We start from the raw sequence: 15,458 nt of genomic DNA on the forward strand, positions 1-15,458 counted from the left end.
TTTGATGTTTACTCATGATTAGACTGGGGTTCTGGGTTTTGGACTGGGGTTCTGGGTTTTGGAGAAGAGCTCACAGAGGGGAAATGCCCTGCTCACTGCATTGTATCAGGGGATACAAGTTATCAATGACTTACTACTGCTGGTATTAACTTTGGTCACTTGGTTAAAGTATATCTGTTGGTTTTATCCACTCTAAGGTCACCTTCTGTACTCTATTCTCATGATAAGTGCAGCCCACACTCAAGGGTAAGGGAATTAAGTTTTCTAGAAGTATGAGTATCAAATAATTTGTGGATATATATTAAAATCTCAATAGTAATAAATCAATAAATACCTTGGGGGAGATGCACTGAATGTACTAATGTACTTAGTTACATTAGTATTATACTTCCGGTATACAGTTGATTACATAGGCACATGTGGACTAACCTGGCCACCTAATCAATTTATCACATAGTTTCTATAAAACGTAACCTAAATTTCAAATATCAAAATTACAGGTAAACTTTTAGAATTTATTTCTAAAGTGAAGATTGCTTCTACTCTGCAGTAAAGGCAAAGTCTCACTAAATAAATATTACCATGTAAGATTTCCAAGCCTCAGGTAATAATCCATTTATTTTGACTAAAACATCTGGAAAATCCCTTAGAGTTCTATATTCATTTATACATTTATTGCTTTTCTGCTGTTAAAGCTCAATTAAGACAAGGACCATGCCTTTCTAGCTCAGCAGTATATTCTTACAATTTAACATATAATAGCTGCTTGGTATTTTGACTTGAGGATTATCCTTAAGCACTTGGCATAAGAAATCTACCATATTTGGGATCTTCAGTTTCCAATGTCATTCACAATATAATTTCTGCTCACCCCATTTTATTTCTCATTTCTTCACATCAGTTCATTACAGCAGCATTTGCTGGCTTAGGTAAAATGCCCTCTTTTAGTTTAAAGGGACATTAGAAAATGGTAAGGAGAGAACACAAGTGATGCTTTTTTTTCTTGATTTAGCAGGCAGAAAAGACTACTATCTCAAATGTCCTCTTGGCCTTTATCTGTATAAAAATATTGACTTAACTTGCATAGCCTTGATGATCATAAAATGCTTAGAGGGATCTTCTCAGCATAATTTCAACATCTATTCTTCTCAGAGCTCAAGTCATTCTCTGGTTCTATCTTTTACTTGAGCCTTTAAAAACTACTGGGTTATGATAAACTTCACTGATAATACATTTAGTTTCCAGATATGATATTAACAGTAAGAAAGAAAAGAGTAAGTAAACCAGAATTAACTTTAACCCAGCACATAATATAGATCAGAAACTGTGCTAGGCAAATTTACATGAGCTGTTAAAAACGCCCCTCAGAAGTATGTGGTGTGAGTCCCACCTTACAATAAAGAAATCAAAATACAGAGAAGATAGCTCCTGATAAGTAGTATCCTGATAAGTAGGATCTGAATTCATGCTGTCTGGCCCTATGCTTTTCCCATCACATCATAATGCTTTGCAGGAAAAAAGAGCCTGGAGAACCACTTCTTAGGAATTTTCCAAACTTTAGAGGATCTCAAATGTTTCTGGTCCACACGATTCTACTCAGGTAGAAACATCTTTCTTTACATTTTCTTCTAGTTAATAGCTGGAGTTTGCCTTTAAAGTAAAATCTATTCAAAAGAACAGCACAGGTGCATAGAATTAGGTATAACAAGGCTATTTCCTCAACAGATTCACTTATGAACTGCAAATTATATATATATAATATATATAATATAAATATATTATATATTATATTAAATATATTTTATATAATATAAATATAAATATATTTTATATAATATAAATAATATAAATATATTTTATATAATATAATATATAATATAAATATATATAATATAATATATATATATAATATACATATAATAGATTAGATATTGATTCTCCTGATTCAGGCAACCTTTGAAGAACTTACTTCCTGGGGAAGAAAGCTCCCTATAAATGTAGTACTATTCTTTTTGGAATATATCTGGTCTACAATTTATTCTCTTATAATTAAAAAAATTTTTTTTATGTTAAAAAAATTTTAGTCGGTATATAGCAGGTGTATATATTTATAAGGTACATGTGATGTTTTAATAAAGGCATCTAATGTGTAATAATCACATGGGGTAACTAGGGTATCCATCACCTCAAGCATTTATCATTTCTTTGTTTTAGAAACATTCCAATGCCACTCTTTTGCTATTAAAAAAAATTTAAAGCCCTACTACATTATTACTTGACTTACATGTTTTTACAGGAAGGCAGTAAGGTCTTCAGGCCTAATTTACTTAAAGCTGGCACTTCAAAAATATCATTATAAAGTTACCTATTTATCTTACCTATTTATCTATCCAGCCATCCATGAGACAGGGTCTTGCTATGCTGCCCAGGCTGCATTTGAATTTCTGGGCTCAAATCATCCTACCTCAGCCACCTGAGTAGCTGGAACTACTGGCATGTGGCCACCATGCCAGGCAGAAATACCATTATTAAGTAATTTAAAGGGAAAGAAGAAAAACTTAAAAAGAACAAACTAAAAAGACTTGAATACATTCGTCAGTCTGTGAGAAGAGATTGAGGTGTATTATTATGTAGAGGAAATATAAATATACAAGCCAAGTAGAATGAAAGTAGGATCTTGATCATTGGCCTTCCTACGATTAGGTTATATGAGAAACAGAAATAAAGGTTACTCTGTAGCATACAAGTTATCATTAAGAAATTCAAATAATGATAAAACCCAGAAGAGTTAGGCTGCTCCAGGCAACCTCACCATGTCTGTAATATGAGTATTGTTCATTTACATCAGGTACATACTAGCTCAGGATGGTTTGGAAGGCCACATTTTTTGCACGGTTCATCATCATCTGCTAGGATGGCTTCTTCACTTTCCTTTTCTTCTTCCTCTTCTGAAGCTGCAGATGATTTTTCACTGTCAGACCCTTCACTTTCATCATTGCTGGAATATTTCCATCTGCCACGTGTCCGAGAACCAGTCCATCGAACTTTGCCTTTGGGTTTTACCTTGTATAAAATAAAAAAAATTGGGATAATTTGATATAAGAATGTCTTTTAAAAATCTCCTGATTACATGTCCATTGTATAATATTCAGCCAATATACCAAAAAAAGGGGAGAAAATTATTATAGTCTCATCATCAGATATAGCTATGGTTAAATTTTGGTATATATTTCCACTATTTTTTCTACATTCTTGTTTACTTTTTTCTTAATACCGAATTATAATGAACATTTGGTCTTATATTTATCCTAGTCACATTCTCCTAACATTACTATAAATGCCATTACATAACTGTTTTTATCTAATCCTCTACTAGACATTTAGGTAGTTGTTTCCCATGTTTTTCACTTTCGTCAACAATGTACTGTATCTTTATAAATATTTTTACACACATCTCTGTGGTTAGGATAAATTCCTTGAAGAGGATTCTGGGTCAAAGGTCATGCACATTTTAAATACTTTATGAGAATGATGACTATATTCTCACATATTTTCATGTAAAGATTTAAAATCCTGTATTAGAGATAAATTTTAAATTTTAAATAAGCCAGACCTGCATATAAAAATCCTGACAAACGTAAAAATATATACATTCAGAGAGCAAATTTATAATGTGATTAACAGCTTTTTATTGCGTAGTTTTATACTCTTTTAATTTGTATTTTAGTTTATTCCTACACTATAGGTCTTCAGCAAAGAACAGAATAAGTCTAACAACAAAAGAGGAAACTTAAAAAAATTAAAAATTCAGTATCTCAGGGAACACAGGATCACTTACAATGAATGATCTGATCGTTTAAATACATTAAAAAGAAAAGTAGCACTTTTGATTATGATAAATTCCCACAGACTAGCAAAAGACTTGTAAAATATTTTGCTTAAAATAACAGGGTCATAGTTATGATGAGTAATACCAACATTAATGAGTAAAATGGGGAAAATAGGCACTGTCATACACTGGTAATAAGATGCTATATTAATGGATCCTTTTTGGAGGGCAATGGGGAAGTAGCTATCAAAACTTAAAATATACATGTCCCTTGACCCAGCAATTCCAATTCTAGGAGTCTATTCTAAAGAAATACTCACTCATGTCCAAAAGGATCTTCAATGCAGCATTGCCTGTAATAGTGAAAAATTGGAAACAACCTAAACGTCAATCAGTAAGTGAGTGGTTAAATAAACTGAGGTATATCCACACTATGGAGTACTGTGTGGCCATTAACAAGCAAAAGGGATACTATATCTACGGACATGAAGAGTTCAGAGAAACTTTAAGTGAAAAACTCACAGAAAAATGAACATATTTGATCTAATTTCTTTTTTAAATAAGTAAATATTTATGAACATCCACATAAATGCATGAAAAAGGACTGGAGGGCCAGGCACGGTGGCTCACACCTGTAATCCCAGCACTTTGGGAGGCCAAGGTGGACGGATCACCAGGTCAAGAGATCGAGATCATCCTGGCCAACATGGCGAAAACCCACCTCTACTAAAAGTACAAAAATTGGCTGGGTGTGGTGGCACGCTCCTGTAGTCCCAGCTACTTGGGAGACTGAGGCAAGAGAATCGCTTGAACCAGGGAGGCAGAGGTTGCAGTGAGCCGAGATAGTGCCATTGCACTCCAGCCTGGCGACAGAGCAAGACTCTGTCTCACAAAAAAAAAAAAAGACTGCAAAGATACTATACCCCAAACTGTTAATAGTGGCAATTATCCCCAAACTGTTAATAGTGGCAATGGGGAATTCTCATTCTATAATTCTACAGGTTGCATATTATTTGAATAGTTTACAAGGAGAATATATTCCTATACTACTTTTAATTTCTTAAAAAAGTTAAAAGATGACAAGAGTATAGAGTATAAGTAAGAGTATAAAGTCTGAAAAGGTATCTCAGACAGAGGAAGAAAGATGCTTTTTCAGTTGTCTTTGATGACTAAGTTTTAGACAAAACCAAAAAACCTATTAATATATAGAGACAAATATTTTTAATTAAAGTTAAGACAAGTTTTACCTTGCTTACTTTAGAATTTGTATCTTTCTCTGATTTTTTCAAAATTTCCTTTTTGTCAGTTTTTTGCAAAGCTGTTGACTCTTCTTCCACCTCATCTTCTCCTTCTCCTCTTTTTTTATCAGCTTTCTGATCTCTGATCTCAGCCACTTTTGCAGTGGGTCTAGATATTCTTGGAGATCTTCTTAAAGTACGACCCACATTTGTTTTCTCCTCTTCCTTTTCTGTCTTCTCTTGCTTGTTTTCTGGTTCTAGAACTTTGGGGGGAGAATCGGGCTTCTTTTTCCGACTTGATATCCTGATTGTTAATTTGATGCCCTCTTTCTGCCTTTCAGAGGTTATCTCTGTATTTTCTGAGGCAGTGGTTTCTTCTTCAGGAACCAACTTATATTTGAATTTGCTTTTTTGCATAGAACCCTTTGTCTCAGAAGGCTCCTCTATGCCAGAGGTCTGGGCATTGTCCAGATTATCCATTTCTACCTTTGTGAACTCAGAATCCTCTTTTAGGGTTTCTAGGTCTACTTTTTTCACAGACTGACCACCAACAGTACCTGTACTCTGGCATTCTACCACTTCTTTTTCTGAGGCTAGTTTCTCACAGTGGTCAATGATATTAGATGGTGGAGAAGTTTCAGCTGCCTCAGGAGAGCCAGGCTTTTCTGACTCCAGAGTACTCTTTGGAACTTCTTCTGGTATTGGACTCAATCTTTGTGTGTCCTTATCAAGAAAAGTCTTTTTGGACTTCTCTAACTTTTCAAGACATTCTAGGATTGGTGGGCGCTTATCCTTCTTAGTTTTGGGAGACTTCTCTTCACCTTTCATGGTACACGACTCAGTGGAAGATAAAGTAGTTTTTAAAGAGAGATCTTTTGCCATCTCAGAAGACTCAAGAGAAGTTTCCATTTCTGGAGGACCAGGTTCCTCTAGTTGTGCTTTTTGACTATGGATCTCTAAGACTGATATTGAACAATCTGCATCTTTCCTCAAAGGGGCTGTTTCTTTCTCAAGCTCACCTGTTTTCATACTTATTATGACAGAATTTAAGGACTCTGTTCCATTTCCCTCCATGATGATATTTCTGTCCTTAGAGGGGCTATAGCTCTCTTCCTTTGTCTCATAAAACTTTGTCTCTATTGGTTCTGTCTTAAAATTTGGAGCTACCCTTTCATCACTAACTTCTCCATTTACCAGCTGTTTCCCTTCATGACCCAAAGCGGTGATTGTAGAGATCCTTTTACAAGTCTCTTCTTCTTGTTTTATTTCATCTTTCAAAAACTCTTTTGTTGGAGTAACTGATTTACACAAAGGTCCCTTAACTGGACTGTCAAAATCATCACTCAGTTTAATTTCTCGTTTTTTTAGTGGTATCTTGGCCTGCTGGTCATTTTTAAGTTTCTCAGTTTCTTCAGTAGATTTCTCAGTAATTTCGTGAGAAGATTTAATATTGCCACCAAATTCGATCCTTTCAGGCTCCTGTGCCACTGGCTTCTCCATGCTACTTTTGGTATCTTTAGGATCTGCTCTACATTCCTTCACCTCAACTTTAATGGGTTTGACATTTTCCTTGAAGGAATCACTTTCTTCTTTGATAAGCTTTTTTTCTTCATTTTCTGGCAAAGGTTTTTCTAGCTTCACTATGACTGGCAGCTTCACAAGTTCCTTTTCATCTTCTTTTTCTTTTTTCACAGTAGTCTCTTCTAGAACATTGGCTGTAGAATGGTTTTCTAAATCCATAGGCTGCTCCTCACTTTTCATCTTTTCACTTTCTTTCTGTTCCTCTAAAAATCAGAAAAAGTTTAATTACATGAATAGAAACTTTCAAGGCTATAAAATGTAAGACTTAGTATAATGTATATTTCCATTTAAAGTTTCTATTTTAAAAGAGGTGGCCTCTGTCATTGGATATTTGACAATAAAAAATAAAATCTGACAATGAAGAAAATTATAAAAACTTTGAGATACAACTTCTAGATATTAAAAAAACATTTAGAAAAATTTAGGTTTCTGCTTTTTACTTTTTGTTTTGGTGTTCTGAATGGATTGCAAATATTTATGCAGTTCAAATAATTTATTCAAATTCAAGAGATGGCTTAAAAACATAAAATTGAAAATGCTACCTAAAACATTTCCAGAAGATCATATTTGTTTTAAAAACTGACAACTGTTAAAAGAACTGAGCACTTCATTTCACTGAGGTACCAGGAACACGGCAGTGGGAAAATGAAAAATATAGAAAAACAAAAAGCCCATATCCTATTACCCAGAGGCAATCACTAGTAATATTTTAGGTTACTTCCTTCTGGTCTTGTATATTTTTCACTAAGTTGGTATCATGTTGCCACAATTTATTCATTGAAACACTGGCACTTTCTTATGATACTTTTATAAAATGATGCATTTTCTAAAAATTGAGTTTAATAATTATATAACATTCCTCAATGTGATCATATTACAACTTACTTTATCAAATGCCACCACTGAACATTTCAGAAGTTAGTACTATACAAAGAAACTGTTTAGATTTATCTGTCAATTCTTCTTTATGCCTTATTGGCTATATATTTTCAACTTTTATGAAGTACCTAATACTAGTGCAGATTTAAACATAACCAAAGCTATATTCAATAAATAGCATAATCTCTGAATAGGATTATAGAGACTGCATTCCAGAATTCAGTGACTTCTAATTTTACGTACATTTTTAATCCCTTAACCTTATCCTTGCTACTGAAAAACCTAATTCTAAACAAAGTTTTACTAAGACATAAATTTTTTTCCTAAAATTTTGAAATGATTCTCGTCAAGTTGATAAACCAGTTAGGATATATTTCATGGGAATAATGGGATGGAAAGAAGTGAGAAGATAAGGCAGGATATGTTTTTTGAAATGAAAATTTAACCACCATTTCTTTTATGTCCAATGATGTTGCAAATAAAAAAGCCAAGAACCATTTAGAACCATTCAGTGTCTGAGAGTTAAGCAACTGTAATCAGTATTTCTTCCTTCTTTACAAAGTCAGTGCCATAGAGAATGCTGCTAAAATATTTCAAGAGATGACAGTAAAAAAAAATTTTTTTAATTCAAAATATAAAATAGTCCTACAGCATAAATAAGGTAAGAAAAAAACAAGAGATGACAGTAATTACCAAAGTTGTATGTTTTCTGTTTCCCACTGATAAAACAGGTTTAATAAATTCTCATTTATTGAGATTAGCTAGTATATCAGGAAATTTAACTAAATGAATACCTTATTTAACGGTTAAAATACTGATTACTATCTTTAAAAATAACTTCAACTGCCATGTGCAATGGCTCACGCCTTTAATCCCAGCACTTCGGGAGGCCAAGTTGGGTGGATCGCTTGAGCTCAGGAGTTTGAGACCAGCCTGGACAGCATGGTGAAACTCTGTCTCTACAAAAAACACAAAAAGTAGCCGGGGCATGGTGGTGTGTGCTTGTAGTTCCAGCTAGGTGGAAGGATTACTGGAGCCCAGGAGTTCAAGGTTAACCCTGACCCCTGATCATGCCACTGCATTCCAGCCTGGGTGACAGAGTGAGATCCTGTCTCAAAAAAAAGAAACAAAGAAACAAAAGAAAACAAAAAAAACTTCAACCCAATACTGTGTGTGTGCTAAACACAAGTTAATATTTTTTATCTCTATTCTATGGTTCAGAAAGTATCTAAAGATTTCATCATGACCCTGATCCAACGTAAAATAAGTTTCTCAGTTTCTTCAGATTTCTCCATGTTTTCATTCGAAGGTAGAACTGATCTTGGTTTGAGTAACAACACAGCAAAATAAAACAAGAAATGACATTAGGTTCAAGATTCCCAGGTTCACTAACCCTAATTTAGCTAGTGATGCATCTTTGGGTGTGTCACAAACTCACTGATCTTTCTTCATCTATAAATAAAGCAGCTGGACTAAATAACCTCAACTATTATTCTTCGCTGGTGTCATATTTCTTTTATTCTAAAAATGTTAAATTCTTGGTTTTTTGTGTGTTTGGCTTGGTTTTTTTTTTTTTTTTTTTTGAGATGAAGTTTCGCTCTTGTTGCCCAGGCTGGAGTGCAATGGCGTGATCTTGGCTCACCACAACCTCCGCCTCCTGGGTTCAAGCGATTCTCTTGCCTCAGCCTCCCGAGTAGCTGGGATTACAGGCATGCACCACTACACCCGGCTAATTTTGTATATTTAGTAGAGACGGGGTTTCTCCATGTTGGTCAGGCTGGTCTCGAACTCCTGACTGCAGGTGATCCGCCCACCTTGGCCTCCCAAAATGTTGGGATTACAGGTGTGAGCCACCGCACCTGGCCAGCTTGGTTCTTTTAAGAGAAAAAAGTGACAATTAATATTCTAGCTCCTCTAAATTAAATAAATATGTTTCCAAAATAGTGTGGAGAAAGGAAGAATTAGGACAGAATATGAACCTTTAAGCACTATAATAATTAGCGAAAAGGTCAGTTACACAAGCATTTTCCCAAAGTTTGTCAAAAGAAAGTTGTAAAAGAGCACATAAATGAGTTTAAAAGGTATAAAATTTGAAGTGACCAAAGGAAAAATTCACTCAAAAAATTGAAACACAGCATCACATTTCTTCACAAATGAGGTGACCCAAGAGAAGTGGTAGCTACTGTGGGTTTTTAAAGGTGATTCATTCATTTACTCAACAAATATTTATTGATCACTTATTATGTGCTTTCTCCACCACCCCTAGCAGAATCACTCTGTAATGATACACTGAATATTCTATGTAAGTTAACAGTAGAAGACACTGAGTTGCCTGCCGATTATCTATTCTCCTTTTTCTTACAAACAGAATTTATTCTGTTCAGGAAGGCACTTGCCTCCTCAAACACCTTAAAGCTGTGAGTCATGTGATCCAGTTATGACCAATGACATGCATGAGGAAGTCGTGGATGAGAAGGGAGTCAGCTGACTGGTGCCTTTTGCCCTTTTCCCTCCTTTGGGTCCAGATTCTATACACAATACCTGGAGAAGGAGCTGTGGTCCCAGCTACGTGGGAGGATTGCTTGAGCCCGGGAAGTCAAGGCTGTAGTGAGCTATGACTCATTACACTCTTGCTGGGGTGACAAAGCAAGACCCTGTCTCAAAAAAAACCCAAAAAAACAAAAAAGCCCAACAAACCAACAAAAAAACCCACCACACAAATAAAATGTTGGATCTACAAGTGTTTTATACTATTTTTTATTTGCACTATTTCATTAAAAATTAAGACTCTCAGCCAGGTGCAGTGGCTCACGCCTGTAATCTCAGCACTTTGGAAGGCTAAGGTGGGTGGATCACAAAGGTCAACACGGTGAAACCCCGTCTCTACTAAAAATACAAAATTAGCAGGGTGGGGTGGTGTGGGCCTGTAGTTCCAGCTACTCGGGAGGCTGAGGCAGGAGAATGGCTTGAACCCAGGAGGCAGAGGCTGCAGTGAGCTGAGATTGCCCCACTGCACTCCAGCCTGGCAACAGAGTGAGACTCTGTCTCAAAAAAAAAAAAAAAAAATTAAGACTCTCAAAGAGTCAGACAAACCTTAACGCTCTTGTGTCACCTCCACCTTGGCCAGCTGTGGGACCTTTAGAAAATTACTTGAAACTTTCTAAGTCTCTTTAGACTCTAAGCTCTTTAAAATGGAAACATAAATATCTATACCTCAAGGAGAAGCTGTGAGGATTTTTTTTCTTTTTATCTTAGGGGACTTTTTGAAAATGGAGCATGCAAAGTACTTTTACACAGTACTTGAGAGCTATTATTAATTATTTGGCCCCATCTTTTTACCAGAAACTTCAGCCACATCGGAAAATTCAGTTTCCCAAAGCTGCCATCACTTTTTTGTTTTACTCTGTTAACTCTGCCTAGTAAGTAATTGCTATTTTGTACCTTTTAAGATTCCTCACTTTCCTAATTTTTTTTTTTTTAACTTTTACTTTAGGTTCAAGGGTACGTGCGCAGGTTTGTTATACAGGTAAATTGCGTATCATGAGGGTTTGACGTACAGATTATTTTGTCATCCAGGCAATAATAAACATAGGTAGTTTTTTGATCCTGACCCTCCTCCCACCCTCCGCCCACTTTCCTAATTTGTAAAACAACTAAAATAACAGGCACAATCTCCTGGGTTGCCAATGATTGCATACAATACTACATATAAGGCCTTCAGAAGAGTGATACCAGGCAAGCACTCAATGTTTGCCAATATTATTATATTATAGGCAAGATCTTACCTTCCTCAAGCCCAGTTACAATATCACTCCATTTTATAATTTTATCTGATCCTTTCCCTATAAGGAATTAACGGCTCCTCTTCTTGTGTTTGCACATTGCTTTATAGAGACTTCTACAGCAGCACTTACTGCCCAGAATTATAATTATTTATTTACAAATCTATGTATCCTACCAGTCTTACGAACTACTCTGGGGCAGAATCATGGATTATTCACCTGCAGTAAGACACTCAAACATGTGCTGACTAAATTGAATAAACTGAAACGGCAACAAACGCTAGTCTAAATGTTGGCAAATAACATCAATACTTTTCATGAGGTAGCTTTTACTAACAGGAAGTCTTATGTAGACTGTAAAGCAATATTTAATTAAAAATTCTATGAAGCATATTTCACCAACCTACAAAGTGAGATTTGGGCAAGGACATGACACATTTAACAGATGCTAAGGTATAATGCATTGAAGAAGGATTAATAAATGCATTTACTTAAAAGACCATTTAAAATATAAGCTAAAACTAAAGATCCCAAAACAAAATTAGCCATGGATGTCAACCAACAATGCAGAGGCTGAAATGTTCAAACTCCACTAGTAATCAAATTAAAATTCAAAAAGCAGTGAGATTTTTAATGTAACCAACCAGCAAAGTTTTTATTTGGTCATAATGTTCAAAGCTTCTAGATATGGCAAAAGGAATTATGCTCATACACTGGTAGTATTAGCATAAATTAGGTAAAACCATTCAATAACTTCAATAAATATTTACTGAGTGCTTGCTTTACACTTGGAAACCTCACTAAAGAATTTTTCAAAGACAGGGAAACTATCATGTAGCATGTTAAGTGCAAAAAGTAGAAAATAAAACTCATTTTTCATGTAATCCTAATTCACATAAATAAACCAATAAATCTGTAACCACGCCTAGAATAATGACTAGAAAGAAACAGAACACAATGTTAACAGTATTGCTGCATCTTGACAATAGGATAACAACTAATTTTTATTTTTTGCTTTACACTTTCCCAAGTTTTCTATAGTGAACATGTAATATCTTTTTAACTAGACAAATAAGAAACCCAGTGTGTTTACTGCAGGCAGTGGAGTGACAGGATCAGATATGCACTTCAGAAAAGGTACTCTTGGCCAGGCATGTTGGCTCACGCCTGTAATCCCAGCACTTTGGTAGGCCAAAGTGGGCAGATCATTTGAGCCCAGGAGTTTGAGACCAGCCTGGGCAACATAATAAAACCCGTCTCGACCAAATATAGAAAAATTCGTCAGGCATGGTGGTGCACACCTGTAGTTCCATGTAGTTCCAGCTATACTAGAGGCTGAGGTGGGAGGATCGCTTGAACCCAGGGAAGCTGAGGCTGCAGTGAGCCATGACCACGCCAGTGCACTCCAGTCTGGACAACAAAGTGAAACTGTGTCCTCAAAAAAATCCCCAAAATCAAAAAAAGCCAGTGATGTCCATTTTAAGCTAAGGCCAATCCTTCCATTAATGCTTTGCATTTCATATCCTCTAGCCTACTCAGAAAGAGTTTTAATCAAAGTTTCATCATCTCACTTGTTTTAATGAGCTCTCACTAGCTGTAGTATTGACAACAGATTCAAGTGAATGAAGACAGAAACAAGAATAAAGGATTATTGCAAGAGTACTAATTATAAAAGCTCTTCAAGGCCATCCCATTTTATTCAGATTGAAAACCAAAACTGTCAATAAAGCACAAGGCCCTGCACAATTGGCATGTCCCTCTCCCCCCTCTTTCAGAGCCTTACCTGCCTGACCTCTTTCTTCCCCTATTACGAATAGTCCCCACTCATTCTGCTTCAGCTATATTGCTAACCTTGCTTTTTCTATGAAACAGACCAGCAAACTTTCCATAAAGGGTCAGAGTAAATATTATTAGCTTCCCAAGCCATGGAGTCTGTCACAACTACTCAAGTCTACCATTGTAGTGAAAAAGGAGTCATTGACAATCAAATATTAAATGAATAAATAAAATTTGATTAATAAAACAGGTGGTGCAGGCCAGATTTGGAAGATAAACCCTGGTCAGTCAATCTTTGCGCTAACATAGTAAGTAAGCAGGGTTGTGCCACCTCAGGGTCCTGCCTGTTTTTGTCAGCATAAAAATCCTTCTTCTCTGGTATTTGCATGGCTTGCTCTCTCAGATCCTTTAGGACTCTACTCAAGTACCAACTCTTCCATGAGTCATTTTCTAGCAACTCAATCTAAAATCATGCCCCACTCTCTTCCCCAAATTATTTTCCTTCCATCCCTCCTTATCACCATCTATACTGTATATTTTATTTACTAATCTTGTTTATTGTTTGATAATTATGACATGTAACCTCCATCATGGGAAAAATTTGACTGCTTTTGTTCACGACTACATTCACAATACTGAAGATAGTGCATGACAAATTGCATACACTCAATAAATATTTGTTGACTGAAATGAGTGAAATATGACAGGTGAAATATCACCTGTGTCTAAGAGTATATGTCTGTAACTGAAGTTTTGTTTGCCAAAGAAACTTTCACCATTTGAAAATGTCAACAGACTTAACAGTTTCCAAAATGGGTTCAAATACTGAAATTATCATTTAATACTATCAAGATGCACATAATGGAAAATTTTATGCAAGCTGCCTGCACCATTTTGCTGTATGATAAAGGGATCTGAATTTGTGCCAATTCTTTTTTTTTTAATTTTTTTTTTATTTTTAGAGACAATGTCTTGCTCTGTCACCCAGGCTGGAGTGCACTGGTATGATCATACCTCACTATAACCTCAAACTTCTGAGCTCAAGCAACCCTCCTGCCTAAGCCTCCTGAGTAACTGGGACTATAAGCAAGAGTCATCACGCCAGGCTAATCCCAAAGCGCTGGGATTACAGGCATGAGCCACTGCACCTGACCAGTGACAATTCTTTTATAACTTACTTTAAAATTTCATGGTACTTACTTGACAAAGGTATCAAGAATTTTTTAATGATTAAGTATAGCAAAGAGAACCACACAAAACAAATGCATAGCTTAATACAGTAGAAGGCAAAAATGAAAAAGAAATTTAGCAGCTACCCCAAGAGAGCTATACATGCCTTTTCTAATAATAATTCCCTTCTTTACCAAAAATAACTATTAATCTGACTTTTTTAAATTAAAAAAAATTTGTTGACAAGTAAAAATTGTATATATGGCACACAAAATGATGTTTTGAAATATAAATACAGTGTAGAATGGCTAGATCAAGCTAGTTAACGTACGTATTACCTCACAATATAATTTTTTTTTTTGTAGTGAAAACACTTAAAATCTATTTGGCAATTTTAGGCATACAGTGTTATTAACTAGTCACCACATAGTACATATCTCTTGAACTTATTCCTTATTTTGTTGACAGTTTAGTTTTACAAGTTTATTTTCTTTTTAAGGACACGTTAATGTTATCCCCTCTATCCCTTATTTTTCTTGCAATTTATTTGTTCAAGACACCAAATCCACTGTCCTATAGTTTCTAGATACTGTAGACTACATTCCCATGTTCCTCTGTTCTTTGTTTATCCTGTGAATCATCCCTTCAACATATTCAGGTTCAATTTCTGTGGCAAAACTACTTCTCTGGTGTTGAGGAGTTCTTTATTAAGAGGCATATGATACCTGGTTATTTCTCTTTTTATTAGCAGATGTTGATGCTCAATATAAAAACTTTTAATTTATTAGCAATTTCAGAATGATGACATTCCCATTCTATCATTCATCTGTGACTAGTTGGAATACTTTTATAAAAACAAAAGTACTTTACTCATTTACTATCTTGTTACATAGTGGTAAAGTTCATATACAAAAGGAAGGATAAGTATTTGACTCTTTGAGTCATTTTAACATGGCTTTGATAACTTCCTTACTACCTGGAGTGACAAGATGATTCCTAGCTTATCATGCTGCAGAACTGAAATCAACCATTTTTCCGATTTTTTAATTGGTTTAGTTTTGTGGGAAGTTGTATTTCAAGACCACAATCTGGGCATTGAGGATGCTCACAGGTACTGGGTTTACCAATGTTTCTAAGCCTTTTCAGTAAACAGGGTTAGGAAATACACACATACACTACACACACACACCCCCGCCAACACAC

The 15,458-nt window shown here is 35.4% G+C and overlaps 1 protein-coding gene across 3 annotated transcripts in view; it reads right to left on the minus strand.

The window, feature by feature from the left end:
- RSF1 (remodeling and spacing factor 1) overlaps positions 1-15,458 on the minus strand; it is a 159,100-nt gene that overhangs the window by 34,651 nt on the left and 108,991 nt on the right. For 2 of the 3 annotated variants that reach the window (XM_054437839.2, XM_054437841.2), the window contains 2 exons: positions 5,077-6,851; positions 2,857-3,063 (listed from right to left, as the gene is read on the minus strand). In XM_054437839.2, the coding sequence (XP_054293814.1) occupies positions 2,857-3,063; positions 5,077-6,851 (1,982 nt within the window). The remainder of the gene's footprint in view (positions 1-2,856; positions 3,064-5,076; positions 6,852-15,458) is intronic. The other variant, XM_054437840.2, reaches the window with a different exon arrangement.

Source organism: Pongo pygmaeus, chromosome 9 (assembly GCF_028885625.2).
Source record: "Pongo pygmaeus isolate AG05252 chromosome 9, NHGRI_mPonPyg2-v2.0_pri, whole genome shotgun sequence".
Taxonomy (NCBI): domain Eukaryota; kingdom Metazoa; phylum Chordata; class Mammalia; order Primates; family Hominidae; genus Pongo; species Pongo pygmaeus.